Source organism: Pelobates fuscus, chromosome 2 (assembly GCF_036172605.1).
Source record: "Pelobates fuscus isolate aPelFus1 chromosome 2, aPelFus1.pri, whole genome shotgun sequence".
In the NCBI taxonomy this organism is placed as follows: Eukaryota; Metazoa; Chordata; class Amphibia; order Anura; family Pelobatidae; genus Pelobates; species Pelobates fuscus.
Genome location: NC_086318.1, coordinates 307,242,970 through 307,270,794, shown reverse-complemented (window position 1 = coordinate 307,270,794; position 27,825 = coordinate 307,242,970). Strand labels below are relative to the sequence as shown.

The following is a 27,825-nucleotide window of genomic DNA, read 5'->3' as shown; positions in this document are numbered from 1 at the left end:
GAAAATCCTTTTTTTTATGGGGGGGTGGGGGAGGTGGGCAGGGTGTTGTTTAGTAAAATGCACAAAAGTTTAAAAATAAAAATTAATCTTGCCTAGCTTCTGCCACAGATGCACTCATACAATGTTCGAGGGGTAGATAACCTGCTTCATTCATCCTACCACCAACTTTTTTTGTTACGTATTTGTAAAAAGAAAATCCTTTTTTTTTTTCTCTTTTCTTCGGTGTGTGATCATTCTGGTGCCAATACTGTGCAGTGTAAAATGTGCCATGTGCACTGTAGGGTTTGTAAAAGTCAAACACAATAACTTAACAGTCAGTGGAGGCTTATTAAAAAAAAAAAGGAACTTAAAGGGACACTATAGTCACCAGAACAACTACAGCTTATTGCATTTGTTCTGGTGAGTAGAATCATTGCCTTCAGGCTTTTTGCTGTAAACACTGTCTTTTGAGAGAAAATGCAGTGTTTACATTACAGCCGGGTGCTAACTTCACTGGGCCACTCCTCAGATGGTTGTTAGAGATCCTTCCTGTGTCATGGCTGCCTAAAATGCACCCAAACATTCAGTGTCTCCTCCCTCTGCATGCAGACACTGAACTTTCCTCATGGAGATTCATTGATTCAATTCATCTCTATGAGGAGATGCTGATTGACCAGGGCTGTGTTTAAAGTTTGCTTGCTCTGCCCCTGATCTGCCTCCTTGTCAGTCTCAGCCAATCATGTGGGGAAGCATTTTGATGGGATAAGACCAACACTTCTGATGATGTCAGAGGCCAGAGGTAGTTCATAGGCAGAGGTAGCAGCTTCAGACTTGAATACTAGTACGATTTTACTATATTTAGGGAGGCAAAGGGGGTCAAGGTGGCTAGATAGTGGTTTTAACACTATAGGGTCAGGAATACATGTTTGTGTTTCTGACCCTCTAGTGCTCCTTTAAGGCAGCACCCCACCAGATAATTGCTGTAAAAATAATTAAGAGGAGCACCATAGTGTTAGAAATACAAACCTGTGTCCCTAACACTATAGGGTTGAAATTGCAGTATAGGTGTCTCACTGTGGCTGGCCTGAACTCCATGGCCAAGATCATCAATCTTGATTTAAGCCATGATTCATGATTTCAGCCCTATGGGAAAGCATTGGAGACTTTTGCTCAAGCACAGCAAAACGGAGTGCTGCTCTAATCAGCATCTCCTCAAAGAGATGCAGCACTGAAATAGGAAGCACCTCTACTAAGCAGTAATGTAAACAATGACTTTTCTCTTAAAAGTCAGCAGTTACATTGAAAAACCTGCAGGGTTAGGCTGTATATACCAGAATCACTAAATTAAGCTGGAGTGGTTCTGGTGACTATAGTGTGCATTTAAAAATAAGTCAAAATCTATTTGCAGTGGTAAGAGAGTGAATTACTGAATTTGTTTCCCTTAGAAAAGGGTTAATTTGCAAATTTTGATTATAAGTTGTAAACCTACACCACACAACACCTTTAATTAACACTACAGCACAGACTGATTCACTGTTAGTGAATAATGGCTGTCTGGATAAGCTTTTGAGGACAACTGGGCATGTGTAGTATTGGTCATTTTTTTAAATCTGTCCAATCAGAGAGCACCTCAGACATGCTCTATATGCCCATAGAAGTGATTTATGAAGTGCCCAATTTAACCATCAGCAGGGCATCTGAATTGGAGTGCAGTGAGATTGCAAAGGTTTAGAACTTAATTCCTTCCCGGGTATATTTTTTTCATCTCATTCTTGACACATGATGCAGGGGTTTCAATACTTGCACTCTCTGTGTTTGCTGTTACTGTCATCCAATCGAAACATTGTGTGTGTCTTCTAGAGACATCTCCTTCATTTCAGCTCTGTATGTCCATCTGATGAAAATAGGTTCACAAAACCCAACACTGTGTGGCTTCTGGAAATGTTTCCCCCAGGTCCACCACACTTTGTGTGTGAAGCATACTACCAGACTATCTTAGGTTTCCAGGTACAGGTCCATTATTGTATTGCCCTGTATTCAAGTTATTTTTTTCTGTGCTGATTCATTTTCATCATTTCCTATTTAAGCATAACCTATTGTATCAGAGCAGGAATAGTGTAACTCGCCTTAGCAACTTCATGCACATATTACATTATATCCCTAATAATTTGAAATAATAATAAAAAAAAAAACACCATTATCTATGTCTCATATTAACCCCAAAATAAAATTAAGGGGAGGGTTTGTGTTCCTCAATCCACAATCTCCAATTGTGCAATGGCTTTTGAGAGTCTAGATAAGGCTTCCCCAAACTCCGGCCCTCCACATGTTGCTGAACTACAACTCCCATGATTCTCAGCCTATCTATTGCTTACATAGTCATGGGAGTTGTAGTTCAGCAACATCTGGAGGCCGGAGTTTGGGGAAGCCTGGTCTAGATTAATATTCCTCTGCTTTTCTGCTATGAGAACTGCTGACACCTTTGCCACCAATGCCTCCACCACTGTCTTTACCAGGGCCGGTGCTTGGATTTTTGGGTACATAGGCGAAGATGCATTTTTCCGTGCCCCCCCCCCCCCCAAAAAAAAAACATCTTCACCTATGTGCCTCTTAACCAGCCCCTCTCCCCTCCCCGACCATTAGTGGTCCCTTCCCTTCCCTGTCCCTTAGTGTTCTTCTCCCCTCCCCCCTCTTTTCCCTGTCTCTTGGTGTTTCTCTCCCATTCCCTTCCTGTCCCTTGGTGCACCCCACACCCCTTTAGTGGTCACACTCCCCTTTCTGGTGTCCCTCCTACCTCTATTGTTGCATTGCCGAGCAGAGCAGATCCCCTAAAGGAGCTTCAGTTTACTGTACCCGGCCGGACTGACAGGGAGTGCTCTCTCTGTGAGCACCTCCTGTCAGTCTGGCCAGGTACAGGAAACAGAAGCTCCTGTACCGCGCTCTGCTCCGCTTCACTCTGTACATACTGACAGTCACACACTCAATGACCAACACACAGACGTCACTGACAGACACAGACTCATTGATCTGACGCACACTCATTCATTGACACTGACAGACCCACACTGATTGACACTCATTGACAGACACACTGATAGTCACACACAGACTCAATGACAAACATACTCTCACCGATTTGACAGACACACACTCATACACTGACAAACACACACTCATACACTGACAGACACACTCATCATACACTGACAGACACACTCATCATACACTGACAGACACACTCATCATACACTGACAGACACACTCATCATACACTGACAGACACACTCATACACTCATATGCACACACACTCATACAATCACTCACAGACACACAGACGCACTCACTCACACTCACAGACACACACTTAGTCACTCACAGACACACACAGACAGATGCACACACTCACTCACAGTCACTCACACACTCAGTCACTCACAGACACACATGCTGTCACTCACAGACACATACACTTTGTCACTCACACACACTGTCACTCACAGACACACGCTCAGACACACACTAACTCACAGACACACACGCTCAGTCACTCACAGACACACACGCTCAGTCACTCACAGACACACACGGTCAGTCACTCACAGACACACACGCTCAGTCACTCACAGACACACACGCTCAGTCACTCACAGGCACACACACTCTGTCACTCACAGACACACACTCTGTCACTCACAGACACACGCTCTGTCACTCACAGACACACGCTCTGTCACTCACAGACACACGCTCTGTCACTCACAGACACACGCTCTGTCACTCACAGACACACGCTCTGTCACTCACAGACACACGCTCTGTCACTCACAGACACACGCTCTGTCACTCACAGACACACGCTCTGTCACTCACAGACACACGCTCTGTCACTCACAGACACACGCTCTGTCACTCACAGACACACGCTCTGTCACAGACACACGCCCTGTCACTCACAGACACACAGCCCTGTCACTCACAGACACACAACCCTGTCACTCACAGACACACAACCCTGTCACTCACAGACACACAACCCTGTCACTCACAGACACACAACCCTGTCACTCACAGACACACAACCCTGTCACTCACAGACACACAACCCTGTCACTCACAGACACACAACACTCTGTCACTCACAGACACACACACACTCTGTCACTCACAGACACACACACACTCTGTCACTCACAGACACACATCACATACATTCACTAATTATTTAATAAATACACATTTTCCACCAAGCCTCCATACCTGGAGAGCTGGTGTGGATGATGGATCTGTCCCTGGGACTGCTGGGCGGCGTGCGGCAGTGCTGTGATCAGACGCGGCGAGGGAGCTCTAATCTCCACGCTCTGCTCCCTCGCGGGCTGTCTACTGATGCCGCGGGAGCTGGAATATGACGTCATATTCCGGCTCCCACGGCATCAGCAGACCGCGCGAGGGAGCAGAGCAGAGAGGTTAGAGCTCTCTCGCCGCGTCTGATCACAGCACTGCCGCGCCGGGGGTCGAGATGTTGGCCTGGCAGGAGGGAGAGCTTCCCTCCTGCCGGTCACTGAAATATTGTGCCTTATGGACGCGCCGGCCCTGGTCTGTACTACTGTTACTAGAGGGTTAGTGGGATTATCAGCTTATCTATTACATCTGGTTCAACGCTAATGAGGCAATTGTTTTTTTTTCTCAGCATTTTCATGCTGCCATAACTTGTGTTGTTGCTTCACTGCATATTTTTCTACCTCAGCTAGTTCAAGAGTTATACCTTCTTGGAGTACCTGCAAAAACAATTAGTGAAGCAGAGTCTTCTTTATGGGGGTCATTAGAGCAAGGTACCAAATTAGCGTCCCTAATGTCTGGTCTTGGTGACAGTGGCAGTGATGAATCCGGTTTCCGCCAAAACACTGCAGATATAGCACTTTTAGCTCTGGCCCCGGAGCTACTTTATTTTGATTATGATGAGCCAGTGGAATAAGAAAAGGAGACTCCATCTTGTTCACCATCTCCAAGTCCATCTTTGTTTTATTTGTAATTGCCTCATCCAACAGGAACATTTGTAACATGAGCTCATTGGCACATGTAGCTCACCCACTAGTTTATTGCCCTGAAGGATGGTCACTGACGCAATAGGCTGAATTTGTGGGACCGCTCAGGATAAATTAAGTAAAGGTCTCATCAGTTGCCCATTGGCCACTATCTTTTTTTTTTTTTTTTTTTTTTTAAGCCCCCGTTTTTTTTCAAATTCAAAATATCACTTCCCCAATACATCCAATCTGTAGCAACCTTTAGTATAGAAAGTTTTTCCACCTGTGTCTACGGAGGTAGCATCACTACAAGACTTAGCCAGAAAGGGCAAACCAATACAATGGAGTTTCAAAAATGGGGAGAAGCAGCAGGAGTAATTTAAGTTGATAAAGTTAGGATTTATTTTTTTCAAATTAATTTTACCCTTTCATATTTTGAAAAATTAAATTTGTTCCAAATTAAAGGACTCATTTTTGTGTGTTTTTTTTATTTTTGTTTGTTTGTTTTTGTTTTTATATGGACAGTCTCTGATACTACAGACTGGATGTGTGGAAACAAGTTCTTCTCAGGGTATACAGGTTGAGTGGGTTATCAATTACCCGCTTTTTATTTGTTTTGTTTTTCAAAACATTAAAAGAAAAAGTCAAACAAACCTTTTTAAACTAAAATGACTACCCTTACACTTTTTCATTAATACAAGATATCAAAAGGAAAATGACTACAATCAATCATTAGAAAAGTTTTTTTTTTTTTTTTTAATTCAGACATGTAGTGGTCTAATTTTTCCAACATACAATGCAAATATGCCTGATATTGTTTAGCCAATAGGCTAGGCAAATGGGCAATACTGTAGCACTTTTTGCATGCCAGGTAATTTTTAGGTGACTTTTTTTGGCTACCCGAACTTCTTTTAGAAATTATGCCAATCTGACTTTTTAAAATTATTTTATTTATTTTTCCAGATTAAGGAATATGCCCAAACATTTTTCCATAATATAGCATAAGCATAATTTTGTAGATCTTCTCTGCATCTGAATAAACAGAGTATAGGCGCTCGCTATAGTAGTATAAGTGATGTAGAATGGGCAGCAGTGACCAACACAAGGATTCCCCACCTTATGATAAACAATAGTGAAAAAAGAAAGAAGGAAACCGCGCCCTTATTTTGATACGAACATACGTACTCAAATCCTTATGGTCGTATAATGGTATACTCAGATTCTTATGGTCATATAATAATATACCTCAAAAAAAAGAGAGAAATATACAAAATAATAGTGTAACCCTGTAAATATTTAGAAAGCAATAGAGAAAATATAAGGTAGTACACTCCATTTTTCTGGACTTTCTCATTGAGTATTTTATATATATTGTTTTTTACTGATTTATATGTATAATAAATAGTTATAATTTTAACTTTTTATTACTCTGAGATTTCCACTATATTTTGCTCCTGGTTTACATCTTTATTCCTTGGTGGGGATTATACCACCTATGCGCTATTAACTAGAGCGAGGTACGCTCTAGTAAATGTGAGTACGATATTTTCTATTCATTTATCACCCATATTTATATTAGTATCTACTACACTATGTGGATCTTCCTGTCTGTTTTCTCTGTTTGAGACCATCAAGACGTGGACTACCTCATATTTATCCTAGGACGGGGATCATTCCGTCTACCGCTAAAACAGCAGAGCTCTGTATTTTTTCTCTATTTTTCTCTATTTTTCTCTATTGCTTTCTAAATATTTACAGGGTTACACTATTATTTTGTATATTTCTCTCTTTTTTTTGAGGTATATTATTATATGACCATAAGAATCTGAGTATACCATTATACGACCATAAGGATTTGAGTACGTATGTTCGTATCAAAATAAGGGCGCGGTTTCCTTCTTTCTTTTTTCACTGCATCTGAATAAGCACTTTCTTCCAATTCCTAAATTTTTAGATTTGTAAATTTGTGAAAACTATCCAACTATGTAGTACATAAAAAAACAATATATTGTTGTGGTTATAATGTTTGGACTATGTCTTTACCTATAATTGAAATATAGTAAATGTTGATTTTCTTTAAACCTATTGTAGCTGTACGATTGATTGTTAAAACCAATGTTTAAGGACTTGCCACAAGTCCTTAGCAGTGACATATTCTTTGTGTGTCAAAGCCTCCACAAATCCTGATGATGCTGACATTAAAAAGCACATGGACTCAACCAACATTTTACAGTCTTCAGTTGTATACTAAGTATTGTCTGGTGGTTCCTTATGTTCCATTCACCTTTATTTGTTTTGGCTGGACTGAGATCTAACAGTTGTACTCTTAAAGCATTACATGTGTTTGATCCAAAATTTTTGAAACTCGTTCAGTTTAGGTGGTAGCAGACAGGATTTGGCTGCCTAGATAAACACATTGCAGTGACTTGAACTTTTGCTGACAGTGCACATTTAGTCTGAAGAACATTGAAAGACTCAAACTGGAAAGTCAAAGTATATGTATATATATCTAAAAAGATTATTATTTAAATGTTGGTGTCTGCTTTATTATTTCATATTGGGAGGTATTGGAACAGACTATTAATTCTTCCACCAATGTATGCATGCCATATCATTCCTTTAAGTTATTTTATTAAAGTTAATAAAATAATATTTTACTAAAGTTACTAAGACCACTTCATCTTAATGAAGTGGTATGGGTGCAGTGTTCCTGTTTTAACTCTGCAATGCAGGCTTAGACTTCTGATTTTAAGAGTGTTAAATATACCTCTAGTGCAGGGGTTCTCAACCCAGTCCTCAGGACCCCCTACCAGTCCAGGGTTTAGGGATTACCTGGGTGTGTCTAAGGTGTTTAGAAAAAGGGAAAGAAAAACACCTTAGACTCTAAGGTGTTTTTTTTTTCTTTTTCTAAACACCTTAGACACACCCAGGTAATCCCTAAACCCTGGACTGGTAGGGGGTCCTTGAGGACAAGGTTGAGAAACCCTGCTCTAGTGTATTGTATGCAGAACCCTACATAAGAAAGTATTGATTCATAGCTTTCCTATGGGGACGTTTAAAATGTGTGCGTGACTCTTGACACGCATGCTTCTTAAGTCCCCAATGCTCATCTGTGATTAGTGTTGGATTGGACTTTAGCAGAGGTTGCCATAGTTTGAATTAGTGATTTTTTTTATTTTTTTTTATTTCCCTTTTTTTTTTATTTTTTTTTAACAACAACCATATTGCTTTCATGTCTCCTATTCTACACAAATTGAAGATGCCACATCTACCCATGTAAAACATTTGAAATACATTTTTGAAAAAAAGTGTGAATTCAAAGTGACCTGAATCTTGAAAACTAAGTGACCTGAAACTAATTAAGAATGTGGATAAAAGTATTAGATGAGCACCTATTCGGTTTCACCTACGATGGTCTGTCCGTCTAGGAAAATTCAGCGTTGAAAACTGTGAACACCATAAATAAAGCTTCTAGGTCCCAAAAAGAAATTAGAAAGCCAACTTTATTTTCCTACTTAGTATAGCACCACTCTTGAAGTAGATGTAGCATGTTGAGGCAGAATTTATGTGTCCATGTTTTTCATATATTACACACTTGATCACCTGATCAAGACCATTTGAGTGCCCAACATTTTACACATTAGTGAATAATCCTGAATAAGTAAAAATTGTTGCGCAGTGGCGTAACTGCCCTGGTGCAAGAATTGTTTTGACCCCCCTATTAGCCACTAACACAAGAGTGGTCAAAAGATAGATCCCCATCTTTCATGCAGCTCCAACAATGCTTTGACAGCTGGGGCCATTTTCCCATGCTTGCAGGGGTAGTATTTAGCACTGAGCAGTGTTTTGTGTTTTAATGTAAGCATGCTTTTGCATGGAGTAAGTTTGTTTGCATGTAGGGGTGTGTTTGTATGTGGTGCTGGCATTTAAGTGCAAGCATGAATTTATATGTGGTGTTTTTTTTAAATGCAGAGGTGTGTTTATATATCATTTTAGTGTGAGGTGTGTTTGTATATAGTGTTGATTTTTCAATGCAGGATTGTTTTTGTATGTTATGTTGAAGTTTAAATGTGGGGTGTACTTGTATGTAGTGTTGGTGTTTTGAATGCTGAGAAGTATGCACACACACACACATTGTGATTGTAACGCTCAATTGTTGATAAGATGGAAACAACTGCAGATTTCTGAGTTTGATAATGTTTATTACTTTAAATAAAAAAGATAATCAATTTGAACTGTCTCTTTAATTCCTGGCAGGTTATAACCAGCAGCGGTGTTTGAAGTTGTTTTAGGATAAGGTAAATTTAACACAACCAGCGAGAAGTTCCAAATTAGGATGCAGATAATTAATAAGTAGGTGTTGGAAACAAGATTATGAGTTGATGTGGAGCAGATAGCGAACCACTTAGATTTAGGATGGTTATATATTAAGTTTGAGCCAATCTGGTTTACTTAACTTATGAAGGAGTGATAATCCAAATTGGTGATAGAGATTCCACAGAGATTCGAGGTTGCAGCAGGCAAGAGAATATCCAAAAACAGTCCGAGGTCGTAGGAGAGGAGAAGGAGGGTAAATGATTAAACAGTCCGGGTCCGATACACAGTAGAAGTAAATATTCAGTTTGAAGTTCGCGGGAGCTTTCGAGTTGATCCAGCACTGTGGTGTTGACGCGGACTCTCTATGAACCCTGGGAACGACCACGTCATAGGAGGGGGAGTGGCCGCGCTCCGAGAACCCGGAAGTCCACGGTTAGCGAATGCCGGAAGGTCTGACAGAACCCCCCTCATAAGAAGCAGCCACCGGATGCTGTCAACGAGGTCTGGATGGGTAGCGAGCATGGTACGCGTTGATAAGTCGACGAGCATGCACCGCGGAGGACGACACCCATGAGTCTTCGTCAACTCCGTAGCCCTTCCACCGGACAAGATATTGTAAGGAACCACGATGGATTCGTGAGTCGAGAATCCTCTGAACCTCGTATTCCTCTTCACCTTGTACCAGAACGGGATCAGGAGTGGTATGAACATCCCTCATGAAAGGGTCGGAGTGGTGTGGTTTAAGCAACGACACATGGAAGACTGGATGCAGTTTCATGGTAGGTGGAAGTTTCAATCTAACCACGTTTTCGTTGATGAGTGACAATATACGAAAAGGGCCAAGGAAGAGTGAACTTAGTTTCTTTGAGGGACGGTTGGTAACAATGTTTTTTGAAGAGAGCCATACAAGATCACCAACCTTGTAAGTAGGGGAAGGTCGTCTACCAGTATCGAAAAACTTTTTCTGAGCAGATGATGCATTTTTAAGGTTATCACGTAACCTGAGGAAGAGGGCAGACATGAACGAGTTATGGTTGGAGACGTATGGATTAGAAGAAGGAAGTCCTTGATCGGGGAATGAAGAAGGATGGAATCCAAAATTTGAGAAGAATGGAGTCATTTTGCTACTAGTGTGTACCGAGTTGTTGTATGAGAACTCTGCCATTGGTAACCACGTGATCCAATCATCTTGTAAATGAGAGCAATAACACCGCAAGTATTGTTCAAGACATTGGTTAACTCTCTCTGTTTGTCCGTTGGTTTGAGGATGATAGGCTGAAGATAATTTACGTTGAATGTTGAGGGAGGAACACATCTCATTCCAGAATTTGGAGGTGAACTGTGTTCCTCTGTCTGATATGATTTCTTCAGGAAGACCATGGAGTTTCACGATGTTGTTGATGAATACTTTTGCAAGTTCAGATGAAGAGGGTAATTTCTTTAAAGGAATAAAATGGGACATCTTGGTGAAACGGTCTACCACCACCAGAATGGTGGTATGATGTTGAGAAGGAGGGAGTTCTACCAAGAAATCCATTGAGATGGACTGCCAAGGTCTTTCTGGAACAGGTAGGCTCAGTAATTGACCGAATGGTGGATGATGGTCAGATTTTGATCTCAGACAGGTTGGGCAGTTTTTGACATAAGATTCTATGGTTCTGTCCTGGCGAGGCCACCAGTAATATCTTTTAGACAGCTCCAGTGTTTTTCTTGTACCAGGATGACCAGCCAGAGGGGAATCATGAATCAAGGAGAGTATTTTATTCCTAAGCAAGGGAGGAATGTATAACCTGTCTTTGAAGTAGTACAACCCGTCCTTTTTTGATAGATTGTCTTGCTTGGGAAGTTCAAGATCTTCTTCTTTAAGATGTTTAATATCATCAGTTAATGACGAAATAATACCTATGATTTTAGGAGGTTGAGTTTCGTTTACAGGAAGATCTTGGTGAATTCTGGACAGGGCGTCTGCCTTTTTATTTCTGGATCCGGGTCTGTAGATGATTTGAAAATTGAAACGGGAAAAGAAAAGATTCCAGCGTACTTGTCTGGCAGAGAGTGTTTTGTTGGAATGAAGATATTCAAGGTTCCTGTGGTCGGTATAAACAATTACAGGAGTGCGTGTGTCTTCAAGTATGTGACGCCAGTTTTCGAATGCAGCTTTAATACTTAATAATTCTTTTTCTCCTACAGGATAATTTCGTTCAGCAGGAGACAAAGATCGTGAAAAAAAAGCTACTGGATGGAGAGGATCTTGAGGCGTTTGGTGTTGAGAGAGGACAGCCCCGATAGCTGTATCAGAAGCATCCGTTTCCATGACGTAGAGAAAAGCAGGATTAGGTAGTTGAAGAATGGGAGCACTTGTGAATCTCCGTTTTAATTCATCAAAGGCTGCTTGAGCCTCTTCGTTCCAAGCAAAGGACCGTTTACTGCTATTGAGCAGGTTGAGGGGATGAGCAACCTTAGAGTAATTCTTAATGAACTTCCTATAGAAGTTGGCAAATCCCAAAAAACGTTGTAAGTCTTTAGTATTAGTAGGAGTAGACCAGTTGACAATGCAATCTATTTTGGAGGTATCCATACTTATTGAATGAGGGGAGATAACATATCCCAAAAAAGTGATTTCATTGACTTCAAATATACATTTTTCTGGTTTTGCGTATAATTTGTGTGTTCTTAATCTGGATAATACCCATCTCACGTGTTTTCTGTGTTCTTCAAGGTTGTTGGAGTAGATGAGAATATCATCTAAGTAAATGATGACACAAACGTCTAGGAGATCTCGGAAGATATCGTTAATGAAATGCTGAAAGGTTGCAGGGGCGTTACATAGCCCGAAGGGCATGACAAGATATTCGTAAAGACCATATCGGGTTCTGAACGCCGTTTTCCATTCATCATTGGCCTTGATTCTAACAAGGTTATATGCCCCACGAAGGTCAAGTTTAGTGTAGATGGTAGCTGTTCTTAATCTTTCAATCAACTCATTGATCAGGGGAAGAGGGTAACGATTCTTAATAGTTATTTTATTTAAAGACCTGTAATCGATGATGGGGCGTATAGTCTGGTCCTTATTTCTCACAAAAAACATGCTGGAAGCGGCTGGTGAACAGGAAGGTCTAATGAACCCCTTCCGGAGGTTTTCATCTAGGTATTCCTTGAGGGTTTTTAGCTCTGATTCAGAGAGGGGATAAATATGTCCAAAAGGGATAGGAGCACCAGGAACAAGGTCAATCGGACAATCATAGGGTCGATGAGGAGGAAGTGTCTCTGCTTCCTTTTTACTGAACACATCAGCGAACTCCGAATAGCTGGAAGGTATAGTGGATTCCCTAGTAACATGCAAAATGGGGATGTGTTGTAGACATGTTTTCTGGCAATATGCAGAGTTAAACGTGAGAGAGAAAGGAGCCCAGGTAATAAGTGGGTTGTGAGTCCGTAACCAGTCTATCCCTAATATTATAGGATAAAGAGGAGAATTTATGACATCAAAAACAAGAAATTCAGAATGGACATAATTAGTAGTAGTCCTTAAAGGGACAGTTTCAAGGCGAATGGGCCCCGAGGAGATTAAGGAGCCATCAATAACTCTGACAGAGACGGAATTACGTTTTTGAACACAAGGAATTTTATTTTTTGTAACAAAGGATGAGTCCAGGAACACCCCATTAGCACCGGAATCAATAATGGCCTTAGTCGTAATTCTTTCTTTGTCCCACTGTAATATGAGAGAGACAGAGGAGAAATGAGAGGTTGGTTTAGAAGGAAGTACACTCATTATAGTCGTGGTAGAACCATGCTTACCGCCTCTGGAACGTTTCAATAGGGGACAGTCTGGGACCACATGTTCTTGCGAAGCACAGTACATGCAGAGGTTCAGTTGTCTTCTTCTGGTTCTCTCTTCTGGAGTAAGAGGACTTCTCACAACCCCTATTTCCATAGGTTCAGCGGGAGTTATAGGTTTCTCCGGTGCCTTTGAAGAGGTGAAGGGTTTTTTCCATAGAGAGCTAGTGAGTGATTTCTCAGCTTTTCTTTCCCTAAGTCTTCTGTCGATACTGATTGACAGTTGAATAAGTGTATTTAGTGTAGTAGGTAGTTCAGTTCTGGAGAGCTCATCTTTGACAGCTTCAGATAACCCAATACGGAACTGGTTACGTAGAGTTATGTCATTCCACTGAGTTTCAGGTGCCCATCGTTTGAATTCAGCAATGTAATCTTCAACAGGCCGGTTTCTTTGCTGCAGTGTTCTAATGGTTAAATCTGCAGTCGCTTGTTTGTTTGGGTCTTCGTAAAGGAGAGACATGGCTTCAAAGAATTCATCCAGAGAATCCAATATGGGATCATCATTCTCAAGAAAGGAATGAGCCCAGGCCATGGGTTCACCTCTCAAAAATGAAATAACAGAACAAACTTTAGATCTTTCTGTGGGATATGATCGGGGTTTTAATGCAATCAACAACTTGCAAGAATTGATGAACTCTCGGTATTGGGACCTGTCTCCAGAGAATTTTTCGGGGTTGGAGACAGCAGGGTCACTAGCCGAGTGTGTAACTGTGTGAGGAGTATGGGTTTGCAAGTCCCTTACATAAGTAAGGATTCTTTCATTGGTGATCTGTAGATCTTGCATGCCTTGAGTGAGAGTATCCACCCTTTGGTTTAATCTGGTGATTTCAGAAGTGAGATCTGCTGTATCCATTAATTAGGCTGGATCAATCTGTAACGCTCAATTGTTGATAAGATGGAAACAACTGCAGATTTCTGAGTTTGATAATGTTTATTACTTTAAATAAAAAAGATAATCAATTTGAACTGTCTCTTTAATTCCTGGCAGGTTATAACCAGCAGCGGTGTTTGAAGTTGTTTTAGGATAAGGTAAATTTAACACAACCAGCGAGAAGTTCCAAATTAGGATGCAGATAATTAATAAGTAGGTGTTGGAAACAAGATTATGAGTTGATGTGGAGCAGATAGCGAACCACTTAGATTTAGGATGGTTATATATTAAGTTTGAGCCAATCTGGTTTACTTAACTTATGAAGGAGTGATAATCCAAATTGGTGATAGAGATTCCACAGAGATTCGAGGTTGCAGCAGGCAAGAGAATATCCAAAAACAGTCCGAGGTCGTAGGAGAGGAGAAGGAGGGTAAATGATTAAACAGTCCGGGTCCGATACACAGTAGAAGTAAATATTCAGTTTGAAGTTCGCGGGAGCTTTCGAGTTGATCCAGCACTGTGGTGTTGACGCGGACTCTCTATGAACCCTGGGAACGACCACGTCATAGGAGGGGGAGTGGCCGCGCTCCGAGAACCCGGAAGTCCACGGTTAGCGAATGCCGGAAGGTCTGACAGTGATACACACACAGATAAACACACACACTGAAACATATACAGGTACACATATATTCACATTGACACACATGCAGATACAGACACACAGATGCACACATTTACACACATGCAGATACACAGATAAATACACTGACTACGTAAGATACACAGAGATATACACGCACACATACACACAGTGACAACATACAGATACACAGATAAATACAATGAAACGTACAGATACACACACTGGCAGACATACAGAAATGCAGATACACAATCTGACACACATGCAGATACAGTTACACACATGAACATACACACAATGACACATACAAATATACAGATATACACAGACAACATAGAGAACACAGATATATAGATACAGATATACAGACTGACACACACAGATACACGCTGACAGACATTCCGACACACATGTACATACTGACACACACAGACATACTGACACACACACTGACTGACACACAGACAGACAGACATACTGACACACATACAAACTTTACACTTTTAAAGCCACCCTCCAGTTTCCTAATTTATGGGTACAGGGATGGGTACAGGGAGGTGGCTTCCTTGTGGTCCAGTGGCAGGCTGAAGTAGTTGGAAGTGAGAGACTTTGGCAAGCCACATCAGTACCCCCTCCTGACTGCCTTCTCCTCCCTTCTGGAGGAGTATATCTACGTGCTTATGTGTATATTTATGTCATAACAATATACATAGTGTTTTATATATACACTGCTCAAAAAAATAAAGGGAACACAAAAATAACACATCCTAGATCTGAATAAATTAAATATTCTTCTGAAATACTTTACATAGTTGAATGTGCTGACAACAAAACCACACAAAAATAAAAAAATGGAAATCAAATTTTTCAACCCATGGAGGTCTGGATTTGGAGTCACACTCAAAATTAAAGTGGAAAAACACACTACAGGCTGATCCAACTTTGATGTAATGTCCTTAAAACTAGTTAAAATGAGGCTCAGTGTGTGTGGCCTCCACGTGCCTGTATGACCTCCCTACAACACCTGTGCATGCTCCTGATGAGGTGACGGATGGCCTCCTGAGGGATATCCTCCCAGACCTGGACTAAAGCATCTGCCAACTCCTGGACATTCTGTGGTGCAACGTGACGTTGGTGGATGGAGTGAGACATGATGTCCCAGATGTGCTCAATTGGATTCAGGTCTGGGGAATGGGTGGGCTAGTCCATAGCATCAATGACTTCGTCTTACAGCCACGTGAGGTCTAGCATTGTCTTGCGTTAGGAGGAACCCAGGGCCAACCGCACCAGCATATGGTCTCACAAGGGGTCTGAGGATCTCATCTCGGTACCTAATGGCAGTCAGGCTACCTCTGGCGAGCACATGGAGGGCTGTGCGGCCCCCCAAAGAAATGCCACCCCACACCATTACTGACCCACTGCCAAACCAGTCATGCTGGAGGATGTTGTAGGCAGCAGAACATTCTCCACGGCGCCTCCAGACTCTGTCACATGTGCTCAGTGTGAACCTGCTTTCATCTGTGAAGAGCACAGGGCGCCAGCGGCGAATTTGCCAATCTTGATGTTCTCTGGCAAATGCCCTGCATGGTGTTGGGCTGTAAGCACATTTGTGGCCTGCTGGAGGTCATTTTGCAGGGCTCTGGCAGTGCTCCTCCTGTTCCTCCTTGCACAAAGGCGGAGGTAGCGGTCCTGCTGCTGGGTTGTTGCCCTCCTACGACCTCCTCCACGTCTCCTGATGTACTGGCCTGTCTCCTGGTAGCGCCTCCATGCTCAGAACACTACGCTGACAAAGCAAACCTTCTTGCCACAGCTCGCATTGATGTGCCATCCTGGATGAGCTGCACTACCTGAGCCACTTGTGTGGGTTGTAGACTCCGTCCCATGCTACCACTAGAGTGAAAGCACCGCCAGCATTCAAAAGTGACCAAAACATCAGCCAGGAAGCATAGGAACTGAGAAGTGGTCTGTGTCACCACCTGCAGAACCACTCCTTTATTGGGGGTGTCTTGCTAATTTCCTATAATTTCCACCTGTTGTCTATCCCATTTGCACAACAGCATGTGAAATTGATTGTCACTCAGTGTTGCTTCCTAAGTGGACAGTTTGATTTCACAGAAGTGTGATTGACTTGGAGTTACATTGTGTTGTTTAAGTGTTCCCTTTATTTTTTTGAGCAGTGTATATATAATATATATATATATATATATATATATATATATATATATATATATATATATATATATATATACCCTTTAAAAAAAAAAAGACTTCAGTTAAAAAAAAAAATATATATATATATATATATATATATATATATATATTTTTTTTTTTTTTTTTTTTTTTTACTAAAGTCTTTTTTTTTTTTTATTATTATTTTTCAACAACAGGGAGACTGCCTGACCTTGCAGGCATAGCATGTCCACGTGGGTATCTGAAGGAGCCAGACATGCTTCAGGGGGACTGCCTGGGATATCAGCCCAGCTTCCGCAGGACGGCATAGAACGCCCCGCAGCATTAAGGGGTTAAATTGCGTTTTTAAATCAAATCCACAGTGATTGAAACTATACATTTTATAATCAAAGGTTACACAGTTGAAATGTATTTCTCATTTATATGATCTGGACATTTTCTTTTGTCTTCTGTATATGTGAAGTACATCCCAAGGTTCCAACAGTTAATAATGGGCCATAAGAGCAATGGAAAGATTTGCTGGTATTCTGCACTTGTGCTATACAGATTACGACAGTATTGCTTTGTCTTTTTTTTATTTGTTTTGTTTTTGCATATGTTTGGGAATTTGTTCTAATGAGTTTTTTGTGGGGACCCACCACCTATTGTTTTTTTTTGTTTTTTTTAAAATGCTTTACAGATTTCTCTAGTATAATGACACATTAAATAAATGTAAGGAAGGAAAATTAAGTAGGGCTATAAACAATTGCATTTGTTTATTAACTCACGTTGACCTGTTATTGTTTTAAATGTTTTCACAAATGGGCAAATAGAGATGTCAGATTGATTAGTTTTTTCCCTCATAGTAATTTACAGTACTTGAGATCAGATTTAAGTGTTTCAACAGTGAGGTTAGTTTTAATGTGGTGTGAGGAATTAGGTGAAATGCCTCATCCAACACTTTTTTCAAAGAGCTTTAGGTGAATTGAGGAATTAGATGAATTGTTGCAAATATTATAGAATGCCCTGAGATTAGGGGACTATCAACCAATCATAAAGAAGCCAAGATTAACCTCTACGCTGATGACATCCTGTGACCATGACAGACCCCGTAAACTCTCTACAAGCCATTGTGAAAGAAATTGAGGACTTTAGTCACGTCTTAAATTTTAAATTAAATATGTCTAAATCCACTGTGATGTTACTAAATGTCGATAAACTAGATGTTGGAGAAATCCAATCTCAATATCCTTTTATTTGGGTAAAAAGGTGTTTTGATTTCTGGGGATAAAAATTGTGAAAGATGTAGACAGGACAATGGAGGTAAACTTTCTTCATTTATTCAGATACACTAACGCTAAAATGAGAGAGTGAAAACAAGAGAGAGTATTTTGTGGTTAGGTAGATAGAATACTATCCATGCATAGATCTTGCCTAAATGGCTATACCTCTTCCAAATGATCCCTCATAAAATCCTGCATAGCAGGCTTAATATCATCCAAAGCAGCTTTGACTCTTTCATCTGGAGGAGTAAGAGACCCAGAATAAATAGAATGGTTTTGACAACCCAAACAAAAAAAGACATATTTACAAAGCCTCTATCATTTTTCTTCATATCTAAAGATCACAATATATCTATAGATTACAATCTGGTGGCAGATTGAATGTAATCTTGCAGGGATACAAAATTGGGACATTCTGACTGGGAGTTTTAAAGGTAGGAGTGGGAAGAAGAGAAGTATCTGAAGAGACAGCATAGTAGTCAACCTAACTCATGAGTGGGAATGCCTTAAAAGATCTATGAAAATCGATAAAACAATCCTGCCCTACCTTAGTTTAGATATCCTGGAACAACATATAGAGGATCTTAATATTAAATCTTGGAAAAAGGCCGAGATAGGCTATATTAAACAGTTGTTTCAGGGGAATAATATTAAAGCTTCCCCCAATTACAAGTAGAATTTTCCTTACCGAGTCAGGCTATTCCATAGGAAGGGATATAATACTCTTCCAATATACATTTTAGCTCCAGTTGTAAGAACTATAAACCACAAACTGTGAAAAAAAGTTTTAATTTATCTAGAGAATATTACGTTCTATACTATACTCAACCTAATTTACTTTATCCAAATTTACCTGTAGGATGGAATTTGTCCTTATTGGTGCAAATGTTTTTTTGTATTTTATATTAACCCCTTAAGGACACAACTTCTGGAATAAAAGGGAATCATGACAGAATATTTCCGTCATGGGTCCTTGAGAGGTTAAGTAAGAACTTCTACAGTGGTCTGTGGGCAAATAAAACACAAACTAATTGTTTTTTCCAGTAACTTTATTACAAAGAGAACATGGCATATTGTTATTCATGGGAAAACCAATTATTTACAAAATAGTGCACATGACGTAGAGCCCATTTATCCATGATAAATAAACAAGAGTGAAAGTTTACACATAGTCAATTAAGAAATTCTTAAATTTCTGCCAATACTGTGTTTTAGTTTACAAATTTTCAATAATAATTACTATGGATAAGTTTTGTCCGCTATTACACAACATTTTGTTCTGGGAACAAAAAAAGGTTTTGAATTAAACAGCCACTAATATATTAACATGATGTTACCTATAAATAAAGAAAAGGTTTTAAAAATGCACAAAGAATTGTGAAAAAGTTGTGAATCTGTTAAGATTCGTGCAGTTTAATCCTCGAGTGGATCCTAAAAACAGATCGAGCCATGTTTATCAATGACCGTGGTTTCCCATTAGATCTGTAAAAGAGAGCTTCACTAGATCTCCTTGGTGATTTAATGTAATGTTTTCTACATCTTGGAGAAGTGGGGAAAAGAAAAGCTTGTTAGCTAACAAAATTTCTCTCCATTGATTAGATAGAGGTATGCTGGGGCTTTTTAATCTCAACTCCAGCTGATCAGCTGTTAGCTTAAAAGGTGAAAAAAAAATATTTGTGTTAGCTGTTATTAATTAATTCATTTATTTATTTATTTATTTATTTTTGCACAATTCTATGTACGTTTAAAAAAAATATATGTTTATTATCGAGTAAAAACAATCATATTTTTGCACGTATTGAAGAAGAAATTGTTATTTATGAACACAAGTGACACTTTAACACAGTACTCTTTCTTTGCGGCATTTTATTTTTATGTATAAAAGAAATACTTCAAATGAAAGCAATTGGCGTAATAGCTAAGATTTGCTTTTCGTACCTGGCTTAAAATATTCTTACAATTTGGCAGCTTCATACTTGGTAGGTTATATTCTTAAAAAGCCAACTAATGAGGCAGTTATATTTACTTATGTCTACGAGGTAATACAAGAACATTTAAAATAAAACCATGGCTATAACGAACATTTAAATTTTAAAGAGAAAAGAAAACACAACACCAGTAATGTATTTTCGGTAGGAGTCATAATATAAATAATTGGACTAAATGCCTTCTCCAAATGGTCATATACTGGAACCATACTAGAAGTAATATGAATAAAATTTAGGTTATAAAAATGTCGTTGCTACTGTAAAAACATAATATAATGTCACATTTTGGATCTTTAGCCAGAAGCACTTTAAGTCCACTTACTGTTCCTGTAAAAATAACCGTAGTGTTTTCATGGAGGGCACTAAAGTTTTTGGTTAAGTACATTGAGAGTGGCTTTGTAAGTTTTCCACTCTTGTTTTTTTTTTTTTTTTATTTGTTTAAAATGCAAATAAAGAAAAAAAAAAAATGAAAAGTGCACCAAATATTATGTCAAGAATCATCTTATAAATGCTTCTTGACATAAAGGTTGATAGACCTGCAGGCACATGACAGGCTCTCGTCCTGTCTTGTTGTATTTTGTTACATCTGTGCTAGAACTCTGTTATAATTATGTTTTACAGTACATACAATTTCCAGTGATTAGTTATTCTATCTTTATGCAAAGGGAGCTTTCGAATCGTTATGCCAACTTGGTTCCTCTGAGAACCTCCACACATGAAGTCTTTTTTCAAGACTATTCACCAAAATGTGAACTGATGAGATATCATAAGGGAATTACAAATATTAGGCCAAAATTGTGAAAGCTTATCATTTTCAAACCTAGAATTCCCAAAATGTCTAGGATTAGTGAATAGCCCTGGGCATTGTTCTTGTTTTATTTTTTATTGCTGAAATGGATTTACCAGTGAATTTGCAATTGTTAGCTACTCATAGGTGTAGATGCTGTATGCTTCATTAAAAGAACGCTCCAAGCGACATAGCCACTACAGTCTGTCTTATTGTGTGGGGCCCCACAGGCACCACTTTCAGTCCTCTGGCATTAGTAGTACACTACTAAACTACTAATGCCAGAGCACTGGAAGTTCCTAAGTAGTAATTTTAATCAGCTCTCCTTAGCAAAGCCCTGTAGTGCAGGCATATCTCATTGGCAGGCCTCCCAACAGTCGGGATTTCTGCAAAATAGTCCCTATTTTAGGGTCCTGTCTTATGGTCCCGACTTTGTTTCCTGGTGTTAGTATTTTGGGAACACCTTGGTACTATCCCCAGAAAGTTTAGCCGAATGCATCATTAAATAATCTTGCCGTTTGCTCAGTTCACTAGGACTCTTCAGAGAACACTGAAACCGCTCTCTGCATGATATGCTCTTGGCCTGGCTGACCTGCTTGGCAGGTAGCAATTCACAATTCACTGGCCCGTCCTATTGTACCCTGTCCGCTAGCGACCTGCTGTTGGGGAGGGGTATGCCTTGGCTGAGAGAGTCCCCCGAGCATCACTGATAGTCATGGTCCTTGGAGTTTTCCTTTAGAAGATAAGTGGCAGCACATATTTATATTTCTCAACCGGTTTTATTGGAAAAATTAATGGTTTTCATGATAGATCCTTAACTGTTTAAGTGTTTTAAAACTCATTTGAGAAATACTGGCTTTGGCCATGGCAAAACAAATCCACATTTTAAATAGCTTTGCTTGGCCAAAGTTTATGAATGTCTTACTCTAAGGCTAGAGGCTTTAAAATGTGGCAGCATTGCGAAAATGTAGGTTAAAAAGTATACGTTTTCACTATAGTGATTTCTTAATTTAATTGTCAGATTTCAGTAGCTAATGATAATAAAAGGAAGAATAAAAATGAATTGACTATTTTTGTAAATGTTTTGTTATTCTGGTGCCTGTCGTCTACGAACCTCTAAATGCATCCAGTTATTCTAAACGAGTGCTGTACCAAGGCATAAACTGTTGTGTATAAATGAAGCATAAAACCAACAAATGTATATCATAACAAAGATCTTTTACGAACAGTCATTTGACCAACTGGATAATGAAAGTTGAATTCTACACAGAAAATGTTTAAACCTGTTAAATCACACAAAACGTAAAATAGTTATAATGCATGCAACTAAACAATCAAAAATACACTGTATTGCAGTTTTTTCTTTTTTGTGAAAAAGGAACACATTCTGTTAGTTGACAATTACACTAGGTTTCAAGCATACAGATCAGAAATGTGTGATTTTTTTTTTTTTTTTTAAATGTTATTATCATGTTAGGCCAAATAGAAATCCTGAGAAAGAGGAATGTACATAGTCAGAGGCATATAAGCCATTGGATTCAGCATTGGGTAACTGAAGCCACACTTGATCATTTTCACTTAAGTCTAGAACTGCACTGCCTGATGCCTGGTCAAGGTATCCTTTCTTGTACTCATCATAAGTGTACATTAGAGGTGTTCCATTTTTATACAATGCAACCCAGATATTTGTGCCTTTCACATGCACATGATAAGAAAAATAATATATTCCTGGTATCCTACAGGTAAAAATTCCAGTTCGTGAGTCATAATGATTCTGTCTGTTGTACAGTATTTTGTCAAATTTGATAGGCATTCCCACTGGTGGATAAGCTGTAGAGAGGATAGCAGTAAATGCCGATGCCTGAATTTCTCTAAGACTCTGAATTTGTCCTGATTTTCCATACCCATCTGGCATATGATGTGGCATTATTATCTGTCCAGGTTGTCCAGGAGGGCCTGGTGGTCCTGGTAACCCTGGCTCACCATTCATTCCTCTTTGACCTGGAATTCCTGGAGGTCCCAGTGGTCCTTGTATCCCATTTGCTGCAATACCTGCTGGGCCAGGAACACCTGGCATACCTTGGTCCCCTTTCTGACCAGGAAGACCTGGAATGCCAGAAGGTCCTGTTGGCCCTCTCATACCTGGTATTCCAGTGACTCCTCTTGGTCCTTGCTCACCATTATAACCTACCTCCCCTCGGGGGCCCACAGGACCAGGTACTCCAGGTACACCAGGTGGTCCTATAATGCCTTTCTCTCCTTTTTGACCAAGCGAACCTGGATAGCCTTTGGGGCCAGCAAGGCCAGGCTCACCTGGATATCCTGGCTTCCCATCAATCCCTGGAAAACCATGGTCTCCTTTTGGTCCGGGAACTCCTGCTGAACCTTTTGGGCCAACCTCTCCTTTGTGGCCTGGTAAACCAATTTCACCTGGAATCCCTCTTGCTCCCTGCATACCCACATTCCCAGGAAACCCATGCAGTCCTGGTGGCCCTGGAAGACCGACTGGGCCATGGTCCCCTTTTATACCTGGTAACCCTGAAGCCCCATCAAGTCCTCTGTGTCCTTTAATTCCTGGCATTCCTGGTTTTCCAAAACCATGTAGTCCCTGAGGGCCTGGCATGCCTGGCAGTCCTGGTTGTCCTTTGGGTCCAGATGGTCCTGGCATTCCCGGAGGTCCATTTAACCCTGGTTTACCAATGCCTGGTTGCCCAGCCTGCCCTGGGAGACCCTGAGAACCTTGAAGACCTTGCATTCCTTGTGGCCCCTGTAAGCCTCGATCTCCTAATTTTCCTGGTTGCCCAGGAAGGCCATTTACTCCAGGTTTACCAATCCCAGGAGGGCCCTGTGGTCCAGGTTGTCCTGGTAATCCAGGAGGTCCTCTTTCTCCTGGCTGACCTGGCACCCCATACCCATTTTGTCCCTTAACTCCATTGATACCAGGCATACCAGATTCACCTTTAAATCCAGGAACACCTCTTGGGCCTGGGTTTCCTATAGCCCCCTGTGGACCTGGATTTCCAGCAGCAGAAAGACCCGCAGGACCTGGGATTCCATGTGGCCCCTGTTGGCCTCTAGGCCCTGGTAGTCCAATTGGGCCAATGTCTCCCTTTTCTCCTTGATAGCCACGTTCTCCATTCTTTCCTGGCAGTCCTGGAATTCCTGGTTTTCCAACAGAAGAAAACCCTGGAGGTCCTGGTACTCCTTGGGCTCCTTGTGGCCCAGGGATTCCATACCCTGGCTTTCCTGGAGGGCCTTGTGGGCCAGGTAGTCCTCTTGGACCTACTGGCCCAGGAGGGCCTGGTGGTCCTTGCTCCGGTCCACTTGGATACACTGAAAAAGGAAAACAAAAAATTTAGAGAATTTCTCTTTAAAATGATTGATGCACATTAGTGCTAGATACCATAATAATATATTGTTTGCTTATAATCATGTGACTGCCATTGTTATGCATTAACCAGCTGACAATACATTTCACTTTCACTCCTACTTGGACATTTTTAAATTAGTACATTTTACATTCCCTTCACTAAGGAGGTTAACATAAAGAGTAGTTTTTCTTCAACAAACAGTATTGTTATAAATGCTGTTACTTCTTGTAGCCAAGATTACACCATTACACATTGAAGGAGTGTGATAATATTAGTAGAATTTGTAAGAACATTGTCAAGTTCCAGAGTTAAGCTTTCAAAATCTATTACTGTATTGGCGTGCATGCTCAGTGTGTGCTTACATGTCCAAATATTTGCATGTATAATAAGGAACTGAAAAATCATCATTATAATGTTGAAGGCAGAGTGGGTAGGTATAGAGTGCTAGCAAATTACCACATTTTTGGTCTCGCCTCTCAGTACTCAAGGCATGGCACCCTTACCTTTTGTGCACCACAACCACTTTAATAAGTTGTATTGGTTGTCTTGCCGTTGTCACTTCTGATTATTATTTATGTTTTTATTCTTGTTTTAAAATACAATTATTTGTGACGCATAGTACATAACCTTAGGAATACCAGCCTTTCTTACATCTGTAACAAGGTTATACAGGAATATTTGGAGTTGTTTAAATCTAAATCAAGCGTATACTATAATTGCGCTATATATTGCAAACCTTTGAAAGATCTGTTGTAAGTTACCATTTTATGTGATATGTACTTTTATGTTTGTTTGTAATGTTTTTCACATCTGCATTGTTTTACCGTGATGTGTATGCAATTCTGCCTCTCTTAAATAAAGATTTTTTTTATTTATTTTTTTTAAATAGCGGCAATGATTCTGGTTAGAATTTGACTCCTCTTACCTGTACACATGTGTAAAAGTGATAGTATAAGACATGCAAAAATACGGTATAATTATAGCCTTGTAAACATTGTGTGATATGATTATAACCTTGTAAATTGCTAAAATATAACATTGTGGGTATCAATTAAAGGGGGAACTACTGTAGGCACCATAAAAGCTTCAATTAGATGAAGTTGTTATAATAAGTACATTATTCCTTTTAAATGTTGGCCTGTTTACAATGCAGGATTAACCATATTCCAAATTTCAGAGTAGGATCTTTATATAAAGCCTGGGATATGCGAGCCCGTTACCTCCGAGGTGGGTGGGAGTCCAGCTGGGAGATTATGGGGGGGTGGGCAGCATGCTGGCGGGTCGTTGAGGCAGGTGGCATGCTGGATTATCATGGAGGCGGGGGCTGGCTGGCTGCGCGATTAGTAGGCGGGCGGCAAGTGAGCTGTGATGTCCCTGCTCTTCTCCCTCGCTAGCTTCTTTTTTTTTTTTTTTTTTTAAAGATTCTTTATTTTCATTTTTCATATACAAAAGTCGTATGAACTTTTTTACAGAAAAAAGAAGTTGGTTATTTAGGTGATAACAGTAGGGTACGACATTGTTTTGTTTGCACATAAATCTGGCATTGTGTTTTGGTAATTTACACTATACCTTTCTTTGAGGACCTTCGTGTATGGGAGGTCGTGCGTGCGACCTCACAGGTCATGTTATCAATGGTCATGTGTTGTTGAGGAGGTCGTGGTTTGGTTATGATGTTTCTGATAAGGTAGCGGTCCAGGTTGAAGGTGTTTCGGCTAAGAGAGGTGGTATAGTTTGTGAGTTTGTTAAGCCAGGTGTTTTGGTGGTGGTCATAGGGGGGGGATCAGCTGTCGTAGAGGTTGCAGCCTTAGGTTGTTCTTTGGCTACGGCTATGTCAGCAGAGCCTGGCAATTGGGTTGGGTGCTATAGTCAAGAGGATTGTTGGGTAGATGGGGGGGGGGGTGCCTGAGGGGGCAGGGAGAGAGACTACTTAGAGGGAGGGTTAGGGGCTGCTGCCCTCCTGGGTACGCTCCTCGAGCCCCGGGTAGGTTGGGTTGGGTTGGGGGTTGGCTGGGTGAGCGTCAGTCGCATCGCTCATTGTATGTTGGTGGTGGTGGTGTTTGTTTGTGGTGTCTTGTAGGTTACCATGGGAGGGCGCTGTGTCCTTCTAACCATGGGTCCCAGACTTTGTGAAATGATTTAGGGGTGTCGTGTATTTGCGCTGTTAGTTTGTCCATATCTATGCTGTCCGTGATTTTTGTGTGTATTTGAGGGTGAGTGGGTATACGTTGTGTGGACCATGTTTCCGCAATTGCTCTGCGTGTGGCTAGGGCCACTCTTGCTATGAGTTTATTTTCGCTACGGGTGAAGATGTTTAAGGGTTTGGAGAGTAGAAGGGCCCACGGGTCCAGGGGTACAGGTTTGTCAAGTATTCTGGTTAGGAGAGTCGTGATTGTTTCCCACAGGGGTGTGAGTTTTGGGCATGTCCACCAACAGTGGAGGAATGTGCCAGTTTCGCCACATAGTTTCCAGCAGAGGTTAGTGGGGCTTTGTTTCATAGCCTTTAACCCCTTAAGGACACATGACATGTGTGACATGTCATGATTCCCTTTTATACCAAAAGTTTGGTCCTTAAGGGGTTAAGCGGCAGGGGGTGAGGTACCATCTGAAGAGCATTTTGTATGCCTGCTCTTGATGGGTGACGCAGATTGAGATGTCAGCCCAGTCCGTAGGGTCTTTGGGGGGTCCTAGGTCTTTTTCCCATGCCGTGATCTCGCTAGCTTCTTAGTGAGACCCCTTCCGTTTGCAAGGAAATGTTTTTTTTAGTCACCTTTTTTTTTTTCCACGCCGTGCTGGTCTCTACTCGACTGGCCCTGCCTCTAGGGCTGAAATTATCAATGGCTTGATGATCTCAGCCAATCCAATGTTTTCCCATAGGACTGGCTGCAAAACGCTACCTTAAATTGAGCATCAAATTTTGGAATTTGGAGAGTGCAGGATATATATATGATACAGACAAACACCACAAAGTGAAAACTTCCAGCCTAATATCATGTAGGTCCACATTGTGCTGCCAAAACAGCACAATGATGCATTAAGTCATGGACTCCACAAGCCCTCTGATTGTGGTCTGTGGTATCTAGCACCAAAACATGAGCAACAAATCCTTTAAGTCCTTCAAGCTGCCAAGTGGGGCCTCCATGGATTTAATTTGTTGTTTCAGCACATCATGAAGATGCTTAATCAAATTGAAATCTTGGAAATTTGGAGGCCAAGGCAACACCTTTAACTCTGTCATGTTTCTCAAACCATCCCTGAACATTTTTAGGAGCATTATCCTGCTGAAAGAGGCCACTGCATCAGGGAACACCATTGCCATAAATGGGTGTACGTGGTTTGCAACAATCTATATGTAGGTATTACATGTCAAAGTAACATCCATATGAATGCCAGGACTCAAACTTTCCCAGCGATATTTTCTCATAGTGCATCCTGCAATCTCTTTCCCAGATAAAAACAGACATGCACCCAATTATTCACTAAATCTAAAAGAAAGAATCATGAGAACAGGCAACACTGCTCCATGGTCCAGTTCTGAAGCTCACATCTCTATTGAAG

At 40.6% G+C, this 27,825-nt stretch overlaps 2 protein-coding genes across 2 annotated transcripts in view; one reads left to right on the top strand and one right to left on the bottom strand.

Annotated features, from left to right (window-relative positions):
* The window catches only part of NT5DC1 (5'-nucleotidase domain containing 1), a 396,716-nt gene that overhangs the window by 54,033 nt on the left and 314,858 nt on the right, over window positions 1-27,825 (top strand). The gene's annotated exons all lie outside the window — the stretch shown is intronic.
* COL10A1 (collagen type X alpha 1 chain) overlaps window positions 22,254-27,825 on the bottom strand; it is a 113,724-nt gene continuing 108,152 nt past the window's right edge. The window contains exon 3 of the mRNA XM_063443499.1: window positions 22,254-24,232. Within this exon, the coding sequence (XP_063299569.1) occupies window positions 22,368-24,232 (1,865 nt within the window). The 3' untranslated portion in view covers window positions 22,254-22,367. The remainder of the gene's footprint in view (window positions 24,233-27,825) is intronic.